At 40.3% G+C, this 27,082-nt stretch overlaps 2 protein-coding genes across 6 annotated transcripts in view; both read right to left on the bottom strand.

Annotated features, from left to right (window-relative positions):
- The window catches only part of LOC126395615 (E3 SUMO-protein ligase PIAS1-like), an 87,650-nt gene extending 83,856 nt beyond the window's left edge, over nt 1-3,794 (bottom strand). The window contains exon 1 of the mRNA XM_050053255.1: nt 3,778-3,794. The gene's annotated coding sequence lies outside the window, so the exon portion shown is untranslated. The remainder of the gene's footprint in view (nt 1-3,777) is intronic.
- A 12,578-nt stretch (nt 3,795-16,372) lies between these two features.
- Nucleotides 16,373-26,740, bottom strand: LOC126395588 (SKI family transcriptional corepressor 1 homolog-B-like). 5 transcript variants are annotated; one of them, XM_050053185.1, is made up of 9 exons: nt 26,394-26,740; nt 23,512-25,297; nt 22,818-22,911; nt 22,646-22,714; nt 22,419-22,481; nt 21,360-21,434; nt 21,101-21,175; nt 20,423-20,488; nt 16,373-17,491 (listed from the first exon to the last, which is right to left on the bottom strand). In XM_050053185.1, the coding sequence occupies exons 2-9, from the start codon at nt 25,285-25,287 to the stop codon at nt 17,394-17,396; spliced, it is 2,316 nt and encodes a 771-aa protein (XP_049909142.1). In that variant the 5' UTR covers nt 25,288-25,297; nt 26,394-26,740; the 3' UTR covers nt 16,373-17,393. The 5 variants fall into 5 exon arrangements, with proteins under 5 accessions (XP_049909142.1, XP_049909134.1, XP_049909157.1 ...); XM_050053177.1 differs by lacking the exon at nt 26,394-26,740 and adding an exon at nt 25,705-25,800; XM_050053200.1 differs by lacking the exons at nt 20,423-20,488; nt 26,394-26,740 and adding an exon at nt 25,705-25,800 and having other exon boundaries at nt 16,373-17,488.
- Between the last annotated feature and the right edge of the window lie 342 nt (nt 26,741-27,082).

Genomic DNA, 27,082 nt, shown 5'->3' on the forward strand with positions numbered 1-27,082 from the left:
AGCTGCAACCATCTCTCAGCAAAGACCTGCACTTTCATTAATCAGGGAAAGCTTATAACACACTGTAGTAAGACCACATCTGGATTTACAGCAGGCAGAGGGTGCAGCTTCATTACAGTCTGTGTAGCCGAATGGCAGCTGGCACAAAGGAGCACGTATAGATCCACAGATCCCAGCCAGGCAGTGGAAACACACTGGGGGAGAGTCTAAAAATAGCTCAAGACTCTGATCAATAACTGCTAGATATGTTCCAACAGGTTAAATTAAAAGAGCGTTTCGGCGGAGCTACGATGCAAACAGTCATGTTAACAGAAAGATGCATCAGCGATGAATTTCCAGTGGTGGAATGTAACTAAGTAAATTTAGTCAAGTGCTGTATTTCACTACAAATTTGAGGTACTTGTACTTTACTCGAGTATTTCCATTTTATGCAGCGTTATGCTTCTACTCCACCACATCACAGAGACAAGTATTGTATTTTTACTCCACTACATTTGTCTGACAGCTTTAGTTACTTTTCAGATTACAACTGTGCACCCCATTCCTGTCCAGTGAAAACCATGTATCTCCAGAGGTGGTGCTTTTGAATTTGAATTTTCAAGATAAACTAGGGATGCACCGAAATGAAAATTTGTGGCCGAAGCCTAAGCCGAATAATATTAAATGCTTAGAGTACTGAATACCAAATGCCGTTTTTTAGTTTTTCATTAGTTTTTGCAGATGAACCCCCTCCAGATTAGTGTTGTCACAGTACCAAAATTGGATCCCACTGTACGATACCAGTGAAAGTATCACGGTTCTGAGTAGTATCACGATACCACAGCAAAAATGAGGCAGATGTGCCTTTTGTCATTTATAAAAAGATAAATCACTTTTCTATAATACATCAATGATATTTCAATGGAATAAATTACTTATTGACTTATTCATACTTCAAAAACAGCATCAATAAGTGATTAACATAGGGGGGATCAAAATAAAATAAATAAATAAAATAAAAATCAACCAGCCACCCTCCTCCCCTGACAAGTCCCTTCATAAGTAAAGAACAGTCCCTAAAGTGCGGTGAGGTTTGTGGACCGTTACCTGCCACTGAAAGACTAAAAGAGAGAAATGTGAACAGCTCGTTTCTCCTCTGATACGCCACATACTGTGTGCCGCCATGGCTCGGCTGTTCAGGTACTTTTGAGCAGTCATGACAACAAGTTATTCACCTGGAGCCGGACTTCTCCGTTGCCGGTAAGCCATTATCATGCGCCGCCGTATTTGACAGGAATACATATTCCTGTCTGTGTCTGTGACCCCCGTTCAACCCACAACCGGCGGGATTTGCTGTTTCGTTTCTACTGCTGGTTGAAATCTGTACTCACACAGAGTGCTGAATGATTTATTTTGCCCGCACAAAACTATTTTTAGTCGCAAATGCGAGTGTGGTGACGGACGGAGTAAAATATCGCCACACTGCCGACATTTTACTCCGTCCGTCACCACACGCTGTTTGATTGCGTTATCAAAACACCTATTATTCGGCCTTGCTTTTCACTTATTCCACCGAATACCGAATGTGTGTTTTTTTGCAATATTCGGCCGAATATATTCGGTTACCGAATATTCGGTGCATCCCTAAGATAAACTGAATTATACCACATCTTTAGCTACATAAACAAGAAAAAGAAAAACTTGAATCAGCGGGAAAATGCATCAACACAAAGCTGAAAACAGGGCTGTTTTTCTGACACCATGAGAAGTTGAATTTTTATAGATATGTGGTTTTCAAGGACAGCGATGATGTGACGATCTTATATAATATGATGTGTTGCTGTAGATCAAACTATCCAACAGCATATAGAGGAGTTGACCCTAAACATCTACAGCAGTAAAATGCAACGTACAAATAAATGCAGCAGCAATATTAATTTAAAAAAGATATAATCGAAAAACACTATCAGGAACATTTTGACTGCATAATGAATAATTTCCCTTTTTATATTTTAAGTAAATTCTGCTGATAACATGTAAAATAAGGTTTTGAAAGCAAGACTTTTACTTGTAGTGGAGTATTTCCACTGTGTGGTGTTGGTGCTTTACTTAAATACAGGACTGAAATATTTCTTTCACCACTGTGAATCTCTGAGAGTCGACCACCTGGACACTTTGCTGATATAATGTTTAATCAGCTGCCGGTGGTGACACGCTCATCATGCCTGTATCATTTATTTCTTTGCACTGTTTTACAGGTCACAACTTACAAAATGCTTGATTTGTACAGACAGGCTGAGGCTGCAATACCATCACACAGAAGACAGCATTTTAATTTCATATATATAAATAAATATATATTTATATAATATTCAGTGTTGGGGAGGTTACTTTCAAAATGTAATAGTTACAGGTTAGTAGTTAACCCAATAAGTAATGTAACTATTTTAATTACTTATCAAAGTAATGTAACATGTTACTTTTTATTGTTATTATCTTTCTGCACCTCCTGTCTACATGTTTGCAATTTTTAATGGTGACATTTTTACTGTAAATCATTTAGTCATTAATTTTACCTTTTTATCTCTTTATTCTTTTATTGTAAATCTGTATCCTTTATGGTGTTTTATATTTTATTGCTCTGAAAAGCACTTTAAATTGTCCTGGTATATGAAATGTGCTACACAAATAAAGCTGCTTTCCTTTTACTGCTAAAAATGTTTAAAATTGGGCAATAAAGCTAAAAAAAAATGTCCTGAAAGAGGCTCTGCCAAAAGAAGACATTCTGCACAGCGGAAAAAAAAAACAAAGCAACAGAGTGAATGTGATATTCTAGCCTACATGTAAACTTTTTACTGCAAAAAAATTTTGAATGTAACTCCTCCTTTGCAATCACCAGTTTTATAAGTAACTGTTATTTAATTACAGAAATTTTCTCAGTAATCGTAACTGATTACACTTGTTTTGCAATTTAATTACAAAACTCAGTATATAGTTGTTTCCCAGCACTGATTAAATTTATATTTACACCTATTTTTCCACACACCCGAGTACATAATAGTCCTGTGTTATCTTTACCTTTATTTGTCCAGCTTCGTTGATTTGTTTTAATCTGTTATGTCTATTTTTGTGCGTTTATTAGGAGCAATGGGGAAAAAAACAAAGTTTAATTTCTTGTATGTTTGCACATACTTGTCCAATAAAGGTGATTGTGATTCAACAGGTAAAGTGAGTCGCAGGTGTTAATGAACAGGTCAGGTAACGTGACTGCAGCTGCACACAGCCTCGCTCAGGTATCAACTTTATCATGATTCATATGTGAGAGATGATCCGTCCATGTGTGCGTGTTTTCAAACATGCAGCATGAAGCCGCTGTCACATCCACACAGTCTGGAGGCTGTCCGCGCCACTAAACGCTCTCGAGCAAACGTTTATTTATACCTTAAAAATATAAATTAAAGACACCGGACAGAGCCAGGTGTGATGCCCTTTAGTGTGCCGCTGCCTCCCGTGTTCAAACCCCACACAGAGGATGGTTGTAAAGTAAAAGCCGCCCCGCCAGCAGCTGAAAACGGTCCGTTCGCACAAACCAGCGCGTCTCAATATCAACATAAACATGCTCGTGCAAGCTTTGGCGCTCGCGCATTCAATAAAGTTGCCGCTGTGTTTGAGCGATAAACATTAAAATCTGACAACATCTCAGCCCCACGAGATTTAAATCACTGCCGCGCGGTGTCACTTGACAATCTAACGCTCGGTAACCGAGTAAAATTATAACGATTTCAGGCTGCGCCTTACCTTCAGTTCCGCACTCTCCGCCATCTTGTATTTCTTTGCGCAGGCGTGGTGAGGTGCTGTCACATGACTGGGACGCGCAGAGCTGCTCCGGGAACGCGCACACAGCACGCAGGGGTGCGTTCAGGAACACAAATGATGGGAGGAAAAAACAGCTGTAAACTTTTGTCGAATGTTACAGAAATGAAATATAATATAATATATACATTTTTAAAAAAAATATGTAACACTGGTTGATACTTGGACTCTAAATAAACTGGGTTTATTACCGATTTATTTAATTGGGTGGTAAATAGACTGGGGACAGTTATGTATTAGTTGTAAATAAATTTGGCAAATTGTTGAAATAATGTATAAGTTAAAAGAAGGAATGTAAGAAAAGGGCAGGGACACATAAGTTTTACTTCTACCTACTCGTTTTCGGACACTTTTGTCTTTGTCTTGTTTGTTTTTTATTATGTTTTTTTTTTAATTTTTGGTTAAAGATAAAGTCATTCATTCATTCATTCATAATATAATATAATATAATATATTGGTTATAAATAGATAAATCTCAACTTAAAAGTCCAGTGTGTAGGATTTACAGGGATATATTGGCAGAAATGGAATACAATATAATACGTATATTTTCTTTAGTGTATAATCACTTGAGAATAAGAATTGTTGTGTTTTTGTCACCTTTGAAAGAGATGTTTATATTGTCGTAAGTGGGTCCTCATCCATGGAGACTGCCATGCTGACCATCATGTTTCTACAGAAGCCCAGGAGGGACAAACCAAAAACTGGCTCCAGACAGGGCCACTCAGGTTTTCACATTGGCCATTCATGTCGGCCACCATAGTTAGAAGCCCATTTGCAACATGCACCATCAGAAAAATATTAACTTGTAACATGAAACTGCTTTTCTTGTGTTTTTACTGGTTTAAATCACCTGGTCTGTTTGTTCTGGAGAGAAAGGGACCTCTGCAGATAATTCAGCTCCAGGTGACAATGTCGTGAACATCCGCATCTTAAGTTGTCAGAGAAAAAAGGTGAGCCTACATTATCATGTTGTGGGCAAGCCACCCATCTTCAACGTGCCAAGCAGTGCAGGAGAAAGACCCATTTGTGATGTGACACTGCCTTATTCTGTATGTTTATCAGTTTTGATTACCTGCTCCGTTTGTTTTGGAGAGGAAGAGACCTCTGTGGATAATTCGGCTCCCAAGAAAAACACCCTGAACACTGAATCTGATCTTATCTTATTTTATTTGAGCTTATCTTAACTAAAAAAGGATACAATGTACACCCGTACAAGCCACACACTCACATTTGTTGAAAAGTAGTCTGTAAATTGCTGACCATAATCATATATACTCATTAAACTTACACAGTATATTCTCCAAACAATTTATCTCAGCGAATAAATCAGACCTTGATTTTTCAAACTCTCACACATGATTATTTTCCACTGGGAATCCCCATTATTAGTCAAATATGTAGGTCATTTCTGGCAATAACAATGTGGGACAAACAGTTTCTGTCTCAAATATCAATGACACACCTGTATCTTGTTTGCCATCTTACAAAGACCATGCCATCAGTGCCACACCTGAACATGCTCAGCTCATATTCCCCATACCAGCGCTGAGTCAAGGCCAGCAGTGCCAAGCTGAAGGCACATCTGGTCCACATCAGTCTGCTATGTGGGTTAAATTATTCTTCACCAACAGCGATGTGAGTCTATTCTTCTATCCAGCCTGTAACCTAACTAGTAATCAAAATCATTACTGTTTGGACAAATAGAATAAGTCTGGCATATTACAGTGGATCTAGTATTCTTTGCTTTGTTCAGATGGAAAACTACATGAAAATAATGTATTTTCCTTCGGCCTGTATTAAAAAATGAACTCATTTGTCTTACACTTTGCTGGTATCAGAGGGAAACATAGCTTGCAGCTTTAACCTGTACTGTACCTGAATCACTGAGGCTGAATTTTGTTTTTTTGCTGCTCAAAACAATGAACGAAACAACAAAAACAACATCTCTTTCCAGACACAGGTCCGCCTGGGCAACCAGAATACCTCTCTGAAACTGCAGGAATACTGAGGAAATAGTCTGTATATAAAACATGGATGTTTTTCCTGGAAAAAGGGGTTTCTGCAAAACTGTATATTTTTTCAGTGCTGTGAGATCCACAAACAAAATTCCAGTCACCTCCACTGTGTTGGGTGGAGGCAGGAAAATCTCAGAGAGGAACATTCTAAAACCTTGATAAACAAATTCAAAACTTTCTGCTTTGCTAAATCCCATTACAGCTGAGAGATGAAATATGATTTTAGCAATTCAGGTGAACTGACCTTTTAATAGATTTGCTGCACCACACGCCTTTATGTCTTCCTTTTATATTGAAAGGAATGGTGACATTGTAAGGCCTTTCCAGTTCACAGTAACCACACAACTAAATCCTGTTACACTGGAACTAAGCTGCCCCCTATTTTATAAACACTGGGCGAGAGGCGTAAACATAGTTTGATGCAATGTGACAAATCATTAATTTCTCATCACATGAACCAGGAAGGCTGGGACCCTTTATGATGTGATAGCTGTATTGAGTTACACACTCTCACTAATATGCCAAAGACACAAAAACAAATATTGAGTCTTGATTAGCACACCTCTATCATTCATGGGTGGATTACTGAACAGGCCAACTGAGTATAGGCCCAGGGGCCCAAAGTGTCGGGGGCCCCTCTGGCCTTCATCTGCAAAATGTCACGCAAATACTGTAACATGTACCCTCCAGGAAAAGACTCAAAATTAGCACAAAGAGATGCAAAGAAACCAAGTGACAACCTCCAGGGCTGAAAAATGAAGCCAACACACAAGTGCCAGAAACTGCAGTTCCTCTAATGGCCACTTGAGGCTGTCTCCAGAAGTGAGTCAATCCCCATGTTTACATGTTTAAAAACATGTTTACAGCCTTTTACAAAAAATCAGTTTTGGTCTCTATAGCTAATTTCCACCTTCATGACAACTGTACGGGGTTTAATTGTTTTTATAATTCATCTGTTTACATTCCACAAAGGCTTAAAGTTAAGCATAATTAAGAGCACTTTGAGCGACAGGCTGTTTGCCGATAGTGTCCTCGGCTACTCAGTCGGCTCCTCCACAGCGCCAGCTTTTCGCCAAAATATGGTCACTTCTGGCTCCAAAAAAACAACATGGGAGTCCACAAACCAACAGGTGACGTCACGGTGGCTATTATTTTTACAGTCTATGAAAGAAACCGCAAAAAAAGACACAAAATGACCTCAAAGAGATGCAAAACCACAAAAAATGGATAATGATCACAAACACATGCAAAACAACAACAAAATAAAAGAAGCAAAACCATACAAAGTCTATGTGGCTTGCTTCTATGTATGAGAGCAACGCAGTCTCACTCCAAAGTCATCAAAATCCGGTGCTTGGGCAGTGACTTGTGGCATCAGACACTGACGAAAAAGTCATCCTTTAATGTCAGTATGATGCGCAGCCAGTCACCGGAGGCTTGACAGCATCAGGGGGAAATGCGGTGGGATACAAACGAAGTTAAGGTGACAAAAGTCTGAGTAGGGCGGGCTTGACAGGTGGTGTATGGGTCCAACAAACACAGACCTTCACCCAGGAGAGCGGTGTTTGTGTCCTGATAGATTCTAGAGGCCAAACCCTGTTCTTTTTTCCTAAACCTAACCATGTGCTTTTGTTGCCTAAACTCCGTCGGCAGAATTATGAAATTCATTGTCTTCAAAGTGGTCAAAAATCTAAATAAGTGTTCAGCAGGATAAGGACGAAAATAAGAATTAATGAACATTTTCATGGTTTACTATTAACAAACTTCATCTCAAATATTTATTATGCGTGTCCCTTGAACACTGAATATTTTGGAAACACAATATTTCAAGGGAGGGATGCATCTCAGAGGCAGATGTGCAGCAATTGTTAACATTTGTTTTGAAACATTCAGATTTCTTTGACAAACTAAATTTTATTGCTGTTAGATCCATGTGAATCTCCACAGTGCAAAACCATGCATTCTGTTCATCTGCTCAGGGGTGTGTGGGGTATAATTTATTCTGTTCCTAACATATAAGCCAACTTAAAAGCTGTTTTCTGAAAAATATATGTGACCTCTGACCCTCCCAGAGATCAAAGGAGAATTTCCCAGAAACAGCAAGCAGACTATCACACACACACACTCGGCTCACTGTACACTTAACTTCAGCTGTTTATATTAGTTTAATCGTTAAAATCTTACAAATACAAAGACTGTGTTCAAACGAGGAGAGTATATCAGCTTATCATACTTATAAACGATGACTCAGATTTTGAATCATAACTTCCAAACACAGCCTCGCCTTTATTTTTCCTTTCTTTTCTTTTGTGGCCAGAAAGGCAGAGACAGTTGCATATAAAAGTTCTTGTATCACAAGATTGTCGTGATAATCATATCAAAAGGAATGATTTCATCAATATTTATGGTGAGCCGAGGCGTCTGCTGTGCTCTTACTAAAACATGCTTTCTCAAAGCTGCATGTTCACCGTGAAAACCTGAGTTCACAGAGGATTCTGACCCCAAATCTGTTTTTCGTATAAAAGTTTGAAGAACACGATGATCAAAAGCTTCATATCAGCAGACACACAATGGGTCTGAGGGGTACGGAGGACATTTTGATTGGCTCCATAGAGGTTTTTCTTTCTTTTTCTATGGTAACTTATATTTTAAACATCAAGGTTACTTTACTTATGATGAAGAGAAACACAGCCTATGAAAACAGTTGTATAGAGTTGTCTGCGGCTCTGGAGGGAGCTTGCCAAAGTCCAAAAACAAACTCAATTTGAGACTGAAGTGCCTGGTAGGGTCGAACAAACAGTTGCTTCTATGTTGCTTAATGTGAAGTGTAGGATACAGGCGTTTCTATGAAGGACTAAAGCATCATGATGTCTCGGACTCTGCTGGATGATTTCTGAACTCATTAAATCTATCTCTCACAAGTCTGCCTGGATCTCGAGGCACAGCCGGGGGGAGGAAGGGGTCCAGTTTGGGGACCTCAGAATTGCATCTCTGCTTTTCGCAGATGATGTGGCTCTGTGGGCTTCATCATACCGTGACCTTCAGCATGCACTGTGGCGGTTTGCAGCCAAGTGTGAAGCGGTCGGGATGAGAGTCAGCGAGAGTTACTGCCTCAAGCGAGGGAGTTCAGGTATCTCGGGGTCTTGTTCACGAGTCAGGGTAGAATGGAGCGTGAGATGGATCGGCGATTTGGTCCAGCTTTTGCAGTGATGCAGGCACTGTACCGAACCGTGAGCCGCTGAGCGGGAAGGCGACGCTTTCGATTTACTGGTCCATCTACGTCCCAACCCTCACCTATGGTCATGAGCTCTGGGTAGAGACCGAAAGAATGAGATCATGGATTTAAGCGGCCGAAATGAGTTTCCTCCGTGGGGTGGCTGGGCTCAGTCTTGGAGATAGGGTGAGGAGCTCGGACGTCCAGAGGGAGCTCGGAGTAGAGCCACTGCTAGCATCGAAATGGGTCAGTTGAGGTGGTTCGGGCATCTGATCAGGATGCTTCCTGGGCGCCTCCCGCTGGAGGTGTTCAGGGCACGTCCCATTGGTAGAAGGCCCCGGGGCAGACCCAGAACACGCTGCAGGGATTATATTTCTCATCTGGCCTGAGAACGCCCTGGGGTCCCCCAGGAGGAGCTGGAAATCGTTGCTGGGAAGAGGGACATCTGGGGTGCTGTGCTTAGCCTGCTGCCCTTTCGACCCGGCCCCAGATAAGTGGATGAAAATGGATGGATGGATGGATAAGCCTGCTAACTTTTGAAGGACAGTGCTAAATCTCTGGAGTGCACCTTTACTTTAAGTGTAAAAACAACCCACTTCACAGTAATAAGAGCAAGTGTCTTTTCATAATCTTTAGATATTTGCTCCTTTGTCAACACTTGAACATTAATACTTCTCATTTTCTTATTTGAAGCTCTTTTGCTCTTCAGTTTGATAGAGAAACCTAGTGTTTTTCTACAGTGACACCTGCGAAAAGGCGGAACACAGAACAAAGTCAAGACTGTTGATAAGACTGAGGACACTGAGGCCATGTCCTTGGTGTATCATGCATGAAAAATTGAGCATTATGTTTTGCAATTTGAACACAATGACAGGGTGTTAAGGTGTTATTTGTGACAATGCCAAATGTTTTAAACTCAATACATTTAAATTTGACTACTTTTTGGTAAAATCTTCACCAGACTTTGGAGAACGCTTTGAAACAGCATTCAGACACTTATGCTTAGAAGTGAGACACGCAGAAAATATAACAGAACTTTTAACCAGTGGTGGAAAGTAACCACCACAAAGTACATTTGCTCAAGTACTGTACTTAAGTACAATTTGAACATATTGTTCTGTAGGTTACTTGAACATTTCCATATTCTGCTACTTCAGACTTCTCTTCCACACATTTTACTCCACTACAGTGGAGCCAGTTCACAGTGTTAGATTCTCAGGTCACATCCTTCTAGCTGTTCCAAAATTGAGGCTTAAATCTGAAGGTGACTTTGCTTCTGCCATCAGGGCCTCTCGGATTTAGAACAACCTGCCTGAGGTCTAACGTCTAAGGGGTATTTAGTGGAAGTGTTCTGGTGTATTGACGTATGTGTACTTTAGTATGTGTATAGTGGTATGTCTGTTGTAGTCGATGTATTGTGGGATATGTTGTGACGTTTGTATTGTGGTATATGTGTTGCAGTGTGTAGATTATGGTTTATGTATTTTATTGTGCCTTCCATGTTTACAGTTTATTGTGGTTGTGTGATGTTTTAAACTGTATATCTTTAATAACATTTTAGGTCTACATGTAAAATCCCAACTGGGGACAAGAGTTGAAAATTTGCAATAGCTTTAAACTCTCTGCAACACATCAGTCTCGTACTCTGCATTGGAACTATATTAAATCGCATTGTGCCTATAAAATAAAATTAAATTAAATGAAATACAATAAAATAAAATAAAGAAATAAGTAAGGGACAAGGACATAGCACCAAATTCTTTTTTTAGCAAAGTGAGTTTGCTTTCTTTCCTTTTCCTTTCTTTATTTTCTGTTTTTGGAACTCCAATTTTCCTTTCTAACAGACATGACAGTGTCTGCTCCAGTTAGTAGAAAACTAGTGTCACACACTCTGGCTCCATGTGCATTTCTTTTATTTTGACGATGTTTCGGCCTTTGGGCCTTCACTCAGATCAACAAGCATACAATCTTTGATACCTTGATCTTGAAAAGGCCCAAAGCCTGAAACATCATCAAAATGCAAATGGAGCCAGACTGTGCGACACTTGTTTTCTACAATCAAGTCTAATGCCAGTAACCCGCACCTCATTGTAATACTTGGTATGTGTTACTTTGTTATTTTAAATAGTGTCTGCTCCAGTAGCACTTGTCGTTAGTCATGTGTAGAGACAAATCCTAGTGCAGGGTGGACTAAACCATTTTGCACCTTTAAAAGTTGTGAGGGACTTCAGAGAGCCTTCACAAGTTTTTGATACAAAGTTCAGTCTTTCAACCTATGTATTCAGCCAATTTTAATTTAGTTACAACATTAATTTCTTAGAAATAAAAACAAAAACAAAACCTCTCTTTCCATGCTTTTTGAGGGCCCCCTCCAATTTAGACCCTGAGTAATCAGTCCCACTTTTCCCTCAACTACAACACCCCTGCCTGAGGATGAGGTTTGCAGAATCAGTGACTTCTTTTTTAATCACTTTTTAAACCCTGTCTTTGTAGACTTTCTTGTACGTGATGTTGTCTTCTTATTTCATTGTATTTCATATTTTTATTGCTTTGATTCTTTTTATTTGTATTTATTCAAATTGACATTTTGCATTTTTTTGTCTTCTTGTTTTAACTTTATCTCAACTTTACATTAATTTTGTCTCACTTGTGTTTTGGTAATGTTCGGCTTTCTGTTGTCGTATTGCCCTCTGACTGTCCTGTTTCGGCTTTTGCTTTGTTCGTCAAAGCACCTTGTAAATTCAGTTTTAAAGGTACAATATAAATCATAATTATTACTAATTGTAGTTACAGGTTAGTTTTTACATGAAAAAAGTTAAGCTTACATTATGTAATGCAATGCAATACCACTAATCTCCCCAGTAGTACACAAAGTATCTGAAATTGGCTCCAAACTGACAAATCTACAAAATTAAAATGCTCCAACATGCATTCATTAGTGATAAAATCATAATAATATAATATTCTATAATACTATATCATCTAAACGAGCCCTTCTGCATAATGAGTACTTTTACGTTTGTTACATTAACCTCATTTTTCTGATGATACTTATGTACTTTACTTAAGTAACATTTTGAATTCAGGACTTTTACTTGTAGTTAAATGGATTTTTAGACTATTGTTTTACTAACTTACTTAAGTTAAGGATTTGAGTGCCTCTTCCGCTGCTGCCTTTACCTGAATACATGAAATCTGAAAACTCAAAATCATTAAGAAAATGTAAAAACTTGTTGGAGAGTAGAGTAGGGGTGAGAAGTGTATTTCTAAAATTATGGTTATAAAACCCTGAAATAAATTGAAGACTTTTGTCACTTGGGGATTCAGTTTGATGCCACTGCCTTCTCTATACAACCAGGTTAAAGTCGAGTCAGATAAATGTCTCAATCAGACACTAAATCACACAAAAATCTTTCCGAAGTACAAGACTGTAACAGCAAAAGCTCACAGCCAGGTGAAGGATTTGATAAAGCCAGTAGGTGGCGCCCCATCATTTCAAATGAATCCACCACAACATGAAGTGAACTCTCAGGTCCAGATCCTCCTCAGTGGTTTGTAGCCTGTTTGTCCCTCTGCAGTCACGTCTCTGCTCAGTATAATGCTTCTATACTTCCATATTGACCAAAAATCCACTATAACACCAAACACATTAGGCTTTATGCCCAAATCCATTATGAGGAAATGCTCCTTCCCTCGAGGTTCATACAAAGAATCTATTGACAAACTAGTTGTGCTGCTTGTTTCATACAAGAGAGAATCACAGAGGCTTTATTATATCATTATGCATCACTGCCATCTGCTGCATTGTTGATGGCCGCTGATGGGACAGGTGTCCACTGGCCACACGTTTATACAAGCAAATAAAGGTACACACTGCAAATACTGTGGTACAATATGTTCCTCTTTAAAATGCTTGATATTACAGTGTATGGATTTAATGTGAGCTTGTGTAAATGCACTCAGTGTGGAGCAGCAGGAAATCTGAACAGATGATCACTTTTAAAACAATCAAAACTTCCTTCAGAATACAACAACATAAATTCACCAATATATGGTCAAGGTGGCCTGATTTTATCAAACCCCCAAAGACCAGACTTTACCTGAGACACCTGTATATAAGTTGACAACTGCCATTCCTCTCACTTGTTCTGTAATGATAATAGTTTTGTTTGGTACCAGCGATTAATGCCTGTGAAATATAACTACTGGGGAAGGAACATGACACATTTTCATTCAGTGGAAAATGACTTGAACCTTGATGTTCTGTTTTCTTCCTCAGTTTTATTTATCTCAGTATATGTGCTTGTTTGTTTTTTGGCTTGTTTATTTATTTTCTCAAAGCGCTTTTTTTTTTGTAATTGTTGTGATATACAACCACCAAAACAGACGTGTAGTAAAGTATTTGTAACTGTTTTTCCTTATAAATTCTTTGGCTGTAAAACAATACTAGGAGTGAGCTACATGGATAAAATCCATCATTACAGTGTAGTATACGTAACGTTATATTGTGATATCAATATATCACTTTACATATGTCATGATATAGAAAATTAAACCATTTGTGGATATAATATTTGGATTAAAAAGTGTCTTATCACAGTGCTGGAAAGAAATTCTGAGTATGTCTCTTGATTACAGTTTTGAGGTACTTGTACTTTACTTGCGTATTTCCATTTTCAATACATTTCATATAGGATTATTGCACTTTTTACACCAGTTCATTTAATTTACAGCTAAAGTTACTGGTTATTTTCAGTTTATGGCTCTACATTTAAAACATATGGGCAGTTTCTAAAATAGGGTGCAGTGTTATTTCTGAAATTATACAAACAATATAAAATGGTTAAACAAATGTTCTCCATCTTGACCAGCTACAATGTTAAAATGCTGCTTACATGGTTAATGAAATGCATCAATAATAATATCTATAATTAAATATAACACCGGGGCCCATTCTGCATTAAAAAAAAGTATTTTCATGTTTGATACTTAAAGTGCATTTTGTTGTCAAAACTTCTTTCCTTATACTTAAATAAAATTTTGATTGCTTGACTTTTTAATGTACTTAAAGGCACTTCCTCAGCAAATTAAATGTATGATCAATAAAGGCACTTTTTGACATTGATACTAAAGTCATATACACTTTCAATATTGCCATAAAGCAGTCGCTGCCTGTCGACCTGCAACATTTACCATGATTCAAAATTCTGTGTGAGTGAGAGACGTATGACAAACTCTGTAAATTAATATTTTCCAGGTATTTATTGTCATATTGCCCAACAATACACACTACAAATAAAATAAGATTGTGCATGTGTGTGTGTGTGACCTACAAGACAAAAAGCATATATAATATTGTATATTGTCTGTTGCTTTATTTGTTCAATACTTTTTTTCTCAGAACCTTGTCTTTAATTATTTATTTATTTACTAATAAACAATATTTTGTTGAGTCATTAAGTTGTGGTGATGTGTAAACTGTGTCCGTCACTTTATCTCATTTATATGTATTTTATTGCCAGTGCGTCACATATGCATCATGGATCAATATGCGAACACGGGGCACATTTTCAATGAGCGCCTTCAGTCATACTTTAAATTTTAAAGTTGTATAATTATGAAATTATCATTAAATAATTCATCATGCCTGTAGTCAGCAGCTCTCAGGCCCTCTGTCCTCAGTTTGCATTTCAGCTTTGCAGGGTTTTAGAGAAGCTTGAAATCACCTTGTTTGGAGGAGACTTTTTTTCCCCCTCACTTGTCACTATTAAGGATTACTGAACGGGCCTACTGGGCACAGGCCCAGGAGCCTAAGGGGTCGGGGGACCCCTAGGCCTATAATAAGGAGCAAAATAACTAGAAAGAGGCGCAAAAAGACCACAAAGAGTTGCAACATGAGCACAAAGAGAAGAAAAACAACCTCAAAAAGAAGCAAAACTAGTAAAAGGAGACACAAATCATCCACAAAGAGATGCAAAATGACCACTCTAAGAAGCGAAACCACCACAAAGAGATGCAAAATGAATACAAGATGCAAAATGACTACAAAGAGAAACAAAACCATCATAAAGAAATGCAAAATGACCAGAGGAGATGCAAAACAACTGCAGAGAGACGCAAAATGATCACATAGAGACGCGAAACTATCATAAGAAAACTCAAAGCTACCACAAAGAGAAACAAAACAACTGCAAAAACATGCAAAACAACTAGATGAGACACAAAACAATCACAAAGAGACGCAAAACAACTGCACAGAGATGCAAATAGATCGCAAAGAGACACAAAACCATAATAAAGAGATGCAAAATGACCAACAAAGATGCAAAACAACTGCACAGAGACGCAGAACAATCACAAAGAGACACAAAACTATCACAGAGACTCAAAGCTACCACAAAGAGATGCAAAACTACTAGACAGAGATGTAGAACCATCACAAAGAGACTCAAAACGACCAAAAGAGACGCAAAACAACCACACAAAGATGCAAAATGACCACAAAGAGACGCAGAACAGCTGCACAGGGATGCAAAACCATTACAAAGAGACATAAAACAACCACAAAACAACTGCAATGAGACACAAAGCAACCACACAGAGACACAATACAATGACAAAGAGACACAAAACCACTACAAAGAGAGTAATTTGTAGTTTGTAGTTTGCAATCATTTTGAGTCTCTTTGAGTCTTTCCCTTAAGCATGATGAGTGAGGGGGGGGTTGACGTGTCTGTGCTCAGGGCCCCAGTGTCACATAATCCATCCACACTTGTCACCACGTATCAGCCTAAATCTTTCTTTCTTAATATCAAACAGCTGAATAAAAACATATGAAAGCAGCTGATGGTTCCCACATTACTTCAGTACTTCAGTTCTGTTCATCTCCGCAGGCCTTGTTAGTATTCAAAGGGAATCGGCTTTGCCACGGAGGGCAATTACGCTCACAGAAAATTAACATTCATTGTGTGTCAGTGACATTATGCGAGTATCTGTCTCAGTATGAAGCATCCAGGGACCGAGAGCCGTGTAATCAATATCTATTAGCCCTCCCATCAGAAGAATTAGATTTCACTATTAGATCAGCCTGCTCCCCTGACTCGACGTCAAACATTATAAGTTGACTGGACATGTCATGCACTGATGTAGCCGCCTAATGAAAGAGATCATGTTGAACTCAAATACAATAAGAGGAAATATGATCCATCTCAGGAGGAGCTCTTTTGTGCGGAGGCCAGTAGGTGTCAGGCTCACACCAGAGAGAGGAACAAAGAGCAGAAAGTGGCTTTCACATTTTATTAATATTGACATCGGTACATACATAAATGGGAAAATTATGGGTAGATTGTGACAGAGAACATAAAACGCAGCTGTGTGAATGGCAGATTGAACACACACCTCATACAGTGTCTTATAAAAACACCTTCAGATGATAGGAAAAGGTTTTGGTTTTGTCTGTTGTGACTCACAGATGCATGTCATGATAGAAAAAACCCTGAAACAGAGAAATTTATGGGATCAAATTTGTGTCAAAATAGTCTCAACTGTACATGAAATCTATAAATGGCTCCAGTTTATTTTCTTTAAATCATCACTTCAAAGTTTGACAGAAAATCTTTTGCTTGACGTGAAACCTGACCGGCTTGTTTAAGTAAGTGCTCATAATAATGTTCTCTATCTTAAACATAAAGATCCTTGTATTGTTTGATAAAAAGAATTTGGTATCGGACGGCATGGTCAAATTCAGAAATGTTGCCCATTTAAAGTGCTTAACAACATATACAGTGTTATAAATAATCTAAACAATAAATTAAACCAAAGATAAATAAACAAATAAATGTAAAAACTCATTCAAACAAGCAACAAAAGCTAAATAATGAGATTTTGAACTTAATATCACAATTATACGAGCCATTGCACATCGTCACATGTTATATATATATATGTATATGTATATAGTGTTGTTTCTTATTCTCAGAGTAGCTAAAGAGCAGACGACTTTGATTCAGAGAGACTCCTTGGTTTGAGCTTCGCAGCTTCAGATCAACAATCCTTTGACTCACAACACTAAAATGATCTCTTTAAGTCAAGAGTTCAGTTTTTCAGGGCGGAGAGGTCGCTGCCGAAACCTTCTCAGAGTCTTCGCTCAAGTGCTAAAATCAGTGGTGTATCTATACAGCAGGCTGGTAATCCTCGGGTTACAGGTGGGAGGTGAACACATGAGAGCTCTCGAGGCAGACCAGTGAGTGTGTTTTTTTTTTGTTTTTTTTTGGCTGTGCTGAGGTCAGGTGCAGGGGTCGTGCTGGGCACTAGGGAGGCAGCAGCGGAGGTTTGAAGGTGCAGGCTCCGGTGCACTGACGAGGGGTGAGCATCTTGCAGGAGAAATGGTGAAGGGCGTCATGAGCTTCTGGGGAGGAACGAGTCCATCAGTGAGAACATGCAGACACACACAAACACTATCACTGATTATTGTTTCATGTACAGGTGTATGTTGTTTTTAATGTTAAAGGATGGGTTCACATTTTATTCAGTCTGTCTTAAAACAATACTCACATGCTCATATGTACACTGAAACAGGTTTTTGGTCATTGTAAAGGCCCTGACACATAAAGCGGACAGCCGGCTGTTGGTGAGCGCTCTAGTTTTGGTGGTGTGTCCCGCACCGTTTGCCCTTGTGGCTTTTTTTCCCAGCTGATTCAGGATGTTGAATCACCATTAAAGATGGCAGAGCCCATCCGTGAATGAAATCAATCTGATTGGCCGTTCAGCTCAGGGCACGAGAAGATGAACGTAAGTGAGGAAGCAACCAACGTGAAGGCATGAGATCAAAACAAACTTGTTATACGAAATAAGATTATTTTTTTCGCCACTTAGCTCTTTAGCAGAAACAGTTCGTAAGTGTTTGTGTTTGCGTTTGCTAGCGCATGATAAATCCTTTGTTCTTTTAACACCAGGTTGTGTTGTTAATATGCTAACTGGCTAACTAGCATCATGAATCTCTCCTGTCAGTCATCCGGTTTCCCTTTCAAATGTCGACTAGAGACAACCGCCACCTGTTGGTATGGAGAGTTATTTCCTCTCACACAGGAGCAGGCGCATATTAGCTAGTTGGCCATTGGCTGTAGTCTTTGCAGTGTGTTCAGGTGCAGCTTTATGCCTGATACAAAGTTGACATGAGGCGACACATCTGTTAGCTTTCATTGCCATTTTTCTTTGTTGTCACTTTGGTGTTAATAGTTCCTCCATGTCCATACAGGTCATACAGAAATCTGTTACTGACATAATTTGTGATCCACAGTCCTTGTTCTGTGTAAGAATGACTTCTGAAGTCTAGCCGAAGCTAACTGAGAGGCTTCAGTAGTCTGAGTTACACATATGAAGTTGGTATCCTCCACTTGATATTTTTTTAGTACTAAATTTGCCCTTTGTGATTTCATCCAAATGTAGTTTACATTTCAAATGAAGGATCAGAAAATTGGTAAAGGAATATGAGAATCAGGAGTTTGTTCATCACAGATAAACAGCTGGTGATGCTAATCAGGGACGTAGCACCAAATTCTAGGCCCTACGCCTTAGCAGTCTCTGTGGGCCCCCTGCCCTTCCTCTCTTGATTCATGTCTCTCTCATGCACCTTTTAATTTTTTTCACAAAGTCAGTTTCCTCTCTATCTTTTTCCTTTAATTTCGTTCTGGGAACCTCGATGTTCCGAGGCTTGAGGACAGACTCTGGTGCTGCAGCAGCGCACACAGTCACTCAGCTCCTGCTGCGTTTAGAGACAAATCCTAGTGCAGGGGCGGAGTAAACCATTTTCCACCTTGAAAGGGTAAGAGGGAAGTTAGAGAGCTTCCACTTTTGTTTTTATATAAAGTTCAGTCTTTCAACCAAGTTATTCAGCCAATTTTAATTCAATTATGGCATTAACTGCAAACAAAACCGAGCCTTTCATTCCAGGCTTTTCAAGGGCCCTCCTCCCATCGGGGCCCTGGGTAATCAGTCCCACTCTTCACCCCACCATGACACCACTGGCGCTTACTCTCCAGTTGGATGCTGTTAAACCATAACAGACGAAGAAGGTGCAATGAGATGATGTCATTAAGAAAGCGACAGTCAGACCAATAGAGAAGGATGTAGAGAGGGTGATGGAGATACAGCAGTTTTTTAACATGAATAAATGAAAGAGGAAGGTTTTAGTCTCCTCATTGCTCCACACAGATCTGACATTTTGTCTGCTCCTATTTTAGTCTCTTCAGTGGACAATAAGTTACATACTCCACACAGGTCATGATTTATTTTCTGTTGCACTTTGTTACATCTTGCTTTTATTGAGTGTAAAACACTTTTACAAAAGATCTATTTCAGTGCTTTAATGTCAGCAGCCATCTTTTGAAATTAAGGCCTTTTAACTTAATTCAAATGCATCTGTTCTTGCTCCACGAATAAGTGCCTGAAGTTCATTATTTCTTCCTCCCATGCGCTGACCCTGTTCTTCAAGATAACCTGCATTTTTTCTTGAGTATCACATGGCAAAGACAGTCCTCAAGTGCACTACTATCTCGTTCTTCGAAGATCTATTTCTACTTTTAAAGAGCAATGTATTTTTTATGCACACAAACACACCTACAGACAGTGTTTTGTTTCCTTGCTGAGCCCCACAGTGGGTTAGCATGGGTGTAAATTTCGAGGAGGACACAGGGGACGCATCCTCCTCCATATTTAAAACATTTGCTTTTGCTGCCCTCCAATAAAAACATGAAAATAGCAGAGGATTTTTACTTTGATAAAATTGAAGACATTTACACCATAAACTGATGCACAAAAGGTGCAAATTGCCGCGTAAAAAAGCAGGAAATTGAATGTGTGATGCTCAAAATTTTCTTGCGGAGGTGCTGAAATGAAACCTACACCTTTGTCGGTTAGTGACTAAAAGAAATAGGACATTGTGCACTAAAAGGACTGTGAATTTGGAGGACACACACTTCATTTGATAAATTCAGATTGCTGAAGCCTCAATAATGTTTTGCACAGAACAATAATCGTTGATTTTCCATCACTTACAGTGAAACTGCTTTCAGAAAGCATCTCTCTACAGCCAGAATGGACAGGAAGAACAATTAAAGCGACCAGCAGGACGTTCGATGCACATATGGTTCCGTGAGTGTTGTTTTAAGACAGCCTTGAGAAAATGCAAACCTATTCTTTAATGGTGTCTTACTGTAAATACTGATCACACTGATCACAGGAGATGACTAATTAAAAAAAAAGTAGCACTTGCATATTTATGCTTGTAGGCACAAAATGACATGTATTCATGTTCCTCTTTTGGGCCAGATAAATTTACCTTTTAGCTTCTGCTGTATTGCATAACGAGCCTTTCTCTCTTGGTCCAACTCGCTGCACAAAGTGTCTATCCAAAAATAAAAAATTGGTCAAAAAAAGGAATAAAAAGGAATAAAAAAAAGAAGATGTGAGCTGCTGCGTAGCATCTGAAGCGGAGGAGTGTAATGTATGCCGTTTGCCCCTATGGTATTTAGAGTGACCCCTCTGTGTACTTGAACCCTGTATTTAAACTACTGTAACATTAAACCAATCCTTTAACGGGTGGCATTAGTTGCTGTCTACTGCATGTAACCGATACAGCACTACATAATGGTCTGTCCATTCAATTTTCCAGAGCATGATTTAGGAGAAAATAACCTTTGCAAACAAAACAACGTGGTTTCAGTTTCACCTTCTGATATCTAATGATTTACTCAACTGCAGGAGGGAAAAATATGGAGTTTACAGGAAAAAGGCTGGACACAAATCACCAATATTTCAATATGCAAGTGTCACTTTTCCTTTCTTTTTAGTTCAGAGGCTCGTTGGTTCAGATTGATTGATATGGCCTATGTTACTTAAACGCTCTTTTGTGTGTGGCTCAAATATTTTTCCTATAAACTTAAAGAGCATTGATCTACATCCGCTTTACAGTCATAATCTATGGAGGCACAAAGTACAGAGAGAGAGAGAGACAAACCTCGAACAATCTGCAGCTGCTGGACCATTTCCTCTCTGTAGGACAGCTCACGCTTCATTTGATCCTGAAAATTATCTGAAGAGTACCGAAGGCCACATCAGATGGAAACTCTCTGACATTGTGGGGATACATTTAAAGACACATTCCTGGATGCAAAGGACACAACAACACAACTGGCTCTCCTCCTGACATCTAGGCTGCGAGCACAGACCCAAACACAACACATCTCTCTGTGACTTCCACTCACTTTGTGTCCTACCTTTCAAATGCTGAAATTCTCTCTCCAACTTTTTCCTCAACTCCACTTGCTCCACAAGCTGCTTCTGTAATTCCTCTGCAAAGCCAAAAGCCAAAATATGTGTCAACTTATTTTCATCTGCTGCAAGGAAATATCATTATTCACCCTCAAACACTGAAACACACCCTCGTCTGACTCCTGAATCATGAGCAGGGATGTGGTGCAGCACAAAGCAAAGAGCCACCAGTAACACAAATATCTGCTAAAACATATAAAAATCCTTCCCGTCCTCATCTACCTCACATCAATTTGATTCCACTTACTATGATATATTTTGAATTTCTGCACATAAAGATTTATGTCAGCCCAGTAAACCGACTTCAGGTGCGTTTACATCCTTGATAACAACCATTTCACCGCTTTCCTCTCGCTCGCTGCCACAGTAATTGCCATGCATTGCCTGGAGGTTGAGACGATAATAATGGAGTCCCAGGGTTTTTCCAAGCGTTGTAAAATAATTAGCTGCCGTGCCTCGGGGTTATGGCTCTGTTCGTTAAAATATTAATAGCCTCTAAACGATTTCCTCTTACAATAATAAGTCAAAACTCCCACATCTCGTGATTAAGTGGTTAACAACTATGGAAACACTTTAGGCCTACAAAATGTAAATTCGCATTCGGATTTTGGCACGTCATCTTTAGCAGGCCGTGGGCATTTGGCTGCATTAAAATGAGATTGAATTTAATGTTTAATATTAATAAAATACACATGTTTTTAAAATGTTTGATAAACAGCATAAGAAGGGTCGAGTTTAATTTGAGTTTATAAATTCAGAACCTAAATAGCATTTAATTGGCAATATTTGATTTAATTTTAATTCTTACATTTAGAAATAACAAATAAAAAGCTGCCTTAATTAAATGTGGTGACCATGCTGCGTCTGGCTGCTGCATAAATATATATTTGCAGGCTGGCACATTAAAAATCAAACAAGGAATAATTTCTGATGATAATTAATATCACCTGCTACACCCTTTCTTTCCCTTTTATTTCCTTTTGATCCCGAAATCAGCCTCTTACCTTTCGCCATGTTCTCCAGATCCCTTTCATGCACGCTGATATCGATGCGTAAAGCTCCATCGGCTGCACAAAAACAATAAAACAAACAATTTAACTCACAGTAAATCACCTATATGGCACATATATTGCAAAAGGCTTCAGTGGGATTAAATCAAAGCAGCTAAAAAGGATAAAACAGGTGGATTTTGAATTTTACTATTAAAAATATAAAGAAAACAATTAAAAACCTTGTCTGTCCTTCTGCTCCTGGTACGTTGCGTTGCGTTGGCTCTGTATTTCAGACACGTGGTGAACACCTAAACATGAACGAGCCACAAACATTTTAAATTAAATTATATACACAAAACGACCCCCATTTGCATTAATAACCCAAAAACCATAAATTGCCTGAATAATTACCGTTGGATCTGCGGGGGCTGCTCGAGTGTTTGGATCCAAACGACGTCGGAGGCTCGCTCAGGAGCACGTGTCCGTCCTTTTCATGAGCGTACACCTGTAAAACCAAGCGCACAATCGCGTTTAATAACGCACAGCAATTACATGTCATTTGCTGCAGTTCTTCACATAATTGAGACCCTTTTTTTTGTCTCCTTCTTCAGAAACACAGCAGCCCTGTAATTTGTTTGTGAAGATGTTGCATTCAAAAACAGTAATTTGGTGGTGAAATAATATCTTATAATTGACACACTGATTTATTATAATGGGAATAAATCAAAATTAAATCAGGATAAATTGGGGTTTGATTACATTGATGGTAAAAGGAGATATATTAGTACAAATTAATGCTGCTCTTTGTAGATTTTTTAAAGCCAATTTCACTAATTCTAGAGGGAAACATCGGCCTTGCTGCTTTGCTCAACGACACTTCAGCACATTTTCCCCGAACACTAGGTCACCGTCAACATTTACTCCTATGAATATTTAGAGAATATGCCCGTCTACATCTGGATTCTTTTTTATTCCAGGCCAACTGATCTTGATTACATTTTTATAGGCCTCCTCTCTTCTATAAACTCTTTTCATATTCTCCACAACTGCGACAATTCCACTTCCCCCACGGGGATCATTAAAGTTTCATTTAATCTAATCTTACTTCATGAAGAGGAGAGCCATTACGCATCCGTCTGTCCTCATCTGATGACCCAGTGTGCACGGTGTCCTCCGGTGACGCTGCTGCTGCTGGTGCTGCTGCTGCGGGGCTGGAGGCATCAGGCTGCTCTTGTCTCTCCTCAGCAGCCGAGGAGACCTGGTCCGGCACTGGGGAGCCGTGGTGGTCTCCTCCCGGTGAGATCTGAATCGGCTCCTCCTCGTCTTGTCCCCGGTTGGACTCCACATCCACGTCCGGGTCATCGTCGTCGTCGTCCACCACGCTGTCCCTGTCCGGTGATATCGACCTATAGCTGGAGCTCTCGCTGATAAAATCCGGGGACAGGTAGCCAGGGCGCACGCCGTAGCTGTCCCGGTTGCCGTAGAGTTTGGCGATGGTCTCCGCGTCTTTGACGACGGGTCTGAAGGCTGAGATGTAGCTGATTTTCCTCTGAGGGGTCTCGTCCCCGGACTTGTCCTCGTCGTTCCTGGTGGAGGAGGACTGGGAGCTGGAGCAGCGCTCTCCGCCGTCCTGCTGGTGGTGAGGGTGGTGGTTGGTGTCTTTGGGTGTGTTTGCGCCCCGGTCGCTTTGGTCCGATAAGTCGAGCTCTGCCTGCCGGACGCCTGGCAGCTCTGGAAGAGGTTTTGGTGGAGACCCCGGGTAGGGTGGCATTGGTAGGCCGCCAGCTGTAGGCCAGAACATGGGGAAAGCAGGGTAGAGGGCGTCCTTTGCGCCAGGCCAAAACACACCCGAGACATTGGTTTTGTTCGCGTCAGGCACACCATCGCTCTTTTTCTGACACAGCCCATAGCTGGGGAAGCCGTAGGGGTGGTGGGGGAACAGAGGTGGGGGGATTTTCTGGAGCATGCCAAAGTTCTTGCTGGGCACTGGGATGACTGGGTAGGTCCGTGCGCCGCTCGCCAAACTCAGGTTATTATTTCCCTGATCCTCATCGCACCGTAAAGTTTTTTGAGGGATCTCAGGGGAGCTGGTTTGGGCCAAAGAAGACGAGGCCTGTGATTTCATCGACGAGGACATCCCTGACCCGTTCATGGGCAGAGTCCTCTTTCTGCTCCCCCCGTTGAACATGGCCTTTACATCCTCCCACGCGTGGTGAATGTCCTCAGACTGTTTTTTATCCGTCAGTTTCAGGTGGCGTCTCCACGAGTTGAAGTTGGCCGCGTCCGGCTGCAGATACTTGGACTCTGCGGTGCGGTGAGAGTGGAAAATGAATTTATTCGGGGAGAAATACATGTTACAAAAGCTGCACTTGATGCACTTGGCTCTGGAGCTGTTGTATCTGGCGGGGATGAAGCTGCCTCTGGAGCCCCAGGCGCATTCATGAGACACGTCAAATGCGAAATTTTCCGGGAGCTTTGGGGGGCTGTGCGCTCCCAGGAAGGACTTGCAGAGCCTCTCGGCCTCCCGTTTGGTGATCATGCCGCAGCGCCTGGAGGAGATGGGCATGGCCCCGGCGCGCCGCAGGAGCTCCAGCTGGACGGGGGTGCACTGCACACAGGTGATGCCCAAAGCGACCCGACGGTTGTGTATCTCGTTGTAGCTGTAGTTTTTCAGCAGGGTGTTAGAAATCTGCGCCAGGCACAGTCTCTCCTTACCGTCTATGACCAGGCATACGATGGGCACCCCGTACAAGGAGGTCTCACTCACTTGGTTTGGTTTGAGGGAGCTGGGGCCGGAGAAGCTCGGTGCGTCCTGCTTTAAGCTGGGGGAAGAGCTGGCGTCTCGTCCCGCGTCTCGAAGCTGTCCGGGCATCGACTCCATCCCTGGAAGCCTGTCAGGCAGAGAGGAAACAGGAGTGAGCCCCGGGGGGATGTTTGACAGGATGCACAATCATCTTAAAATTATTCAGCAAGTGACAAAAAATTATTAAAACGGCACTTTAAAAAAAAAGAAAAATGTAAACGTGTCAAAGAAATGAAAACAAAAATGTGGTTTCCAAATTCAAAAATTTAGAAATATAAACGATGTGAGGAAATTATCATGTTTTTATCCCCAATTTCTGACAAATAGAGATGATAACACAACATTTATCATTACTATAATAATGATTATTACTATAATAAAGTAGCTGTGGCAGCAGTAGGCCTGTAAGTGCTGATATTTATGGGACATTAATAATAATAATAATAATAATATAGGCTATATAATGTATTTTAAAAATTACCAAATATAACTAACATGAGGCTTTTGCAGGAGGTTATATTAAAAAGTGAAATCAATCAGACGTCTTGTGAATCATTTCTCGTATGGCTTTATTTATTCCTCCGTGTATTCGGCCTCCTCTCTCGGGTTATCCGGGTTCCTGCGCGGCGGAGGTGGATCTGCTGCTCCTCTTATCTCCAAAATCGGCTCAGTCACTTATGGGGCAACTACTTAAGGGTCACATAAGATCCTTATACGCGGATAAGGACAGAAGGAAAATGCAGCCTGAGCTGCGCCAATGCGCTTAGCAGAGAGGAAAAGAACAACTATAAGCTGCTTTCCTGGTAATTACACAGATCCACGAGCGCGTCTTCGCATTGTTAATAAAAGACTAGCCCTATATATAATTAAAGCTTCTGCGCAGATTAGCCTCAGCCAGTTGCTCGAAATTAGGTTGAGGCAGGCCTATCTCACGTTCACCTGCGCATACTTACTTTTTACATCTCGTCAACACGGAGGCCGCGTAAAGACATGAGAACAGCCCGCAGCGGCTTTAATGGATCTTTATACACAACTCACATGAATTTAAGTATTTAGGGTGATTTATTAAACACAATTTGACGAGTTTAAATAAGAAAATGCAAAATAAATAAATAAAATAAAATACAGCAAAATTATCATCAGTTCTGTCTAAATTATAATTAATAACAAAAACAGCAACATACCTTTCTCTCCTTAAAAGACGACTCACTCCAACAGGGTTTGGGATGAAAAATAAAATATAATTAATATGAATAAAGTGATATAAATGCAGGCCCGGTGAGTCCAGAGAATGATGATGCCACAGACAAAACGGTCTGACAGCAGGAACTCTGAGCTGGAGTCTTTATTTCAGTTTATCTGAGTGCAGCAGCAGACAGGACCTCCATCCCGCTGGATCCCGGGGAGGTGAATGGCGTGTAGACAGGAAGCACATGGCACCTCTCTCTGTCTCCCTCCCTCCCTCTCTCTGTGTCACACACACACACACACACACACACACACACACACACTCTCTATCCTGTCGTGCTGATGTGTAATAGCTCTCCCTCCTTCTCTCTTTCCCTCAAAGACGTGCTGAGCAGCTACACACCACTTTTGATAATTCACAATTTTGCAGGTCTGACGCACAAACATGATCGGAAACAGAGAGATGTCACGCCCCATTAGGTCCCTGCTGACCCCAGAATGGGGAATCATTTTTGCCTTAACACTTATGCATGAATATATTTGTCATAAGGTATACATAGGGCCTACATATAATTAAGATAAATTTTTGGAAATATCTGTACAAAGACGCGAAAGCAGAGTAAAACTGTGACAGTGGGCCACCTCATAGACCCTTTACAGGACCCTTAACCCCACACTGGACTTG

This window comes from Epinephelus moara, chromosome 1, assembly GCF_006386435.1.
Source record: "Epinephelus moara isolate mb chromosome 1, YSFRI_EMoa_1.0, whole genome shotgun sequence".
NCBI classification, from domain to species: domain Eukaryota; kingdom Metazoa; phylum Chordata; class Actinopteri; order Perciformes; family Serranidae; genus Epinephelus; species Epinephelus moara.

Bases quoted from the DNA above. Each gene is read 5' to 3' on its own strand.
- LOC126395588 (XM_050053177.1), bottom strand. The intron at 22,912-23,511 runs GTAAGATTAGAT...TTGGTTTTACAG, and splicing joins ATGGCTCTCCTCTTCATGAA to GTGTACGCTCATGAAAAGGA. The intron at 17,492-20,422 runs GTAAATTTATCT...GTTCCTCCCCAG, and splicing joins AATACAGCAGAAGCTAAAAG to AAGCTCATGACGCCCTTCAC.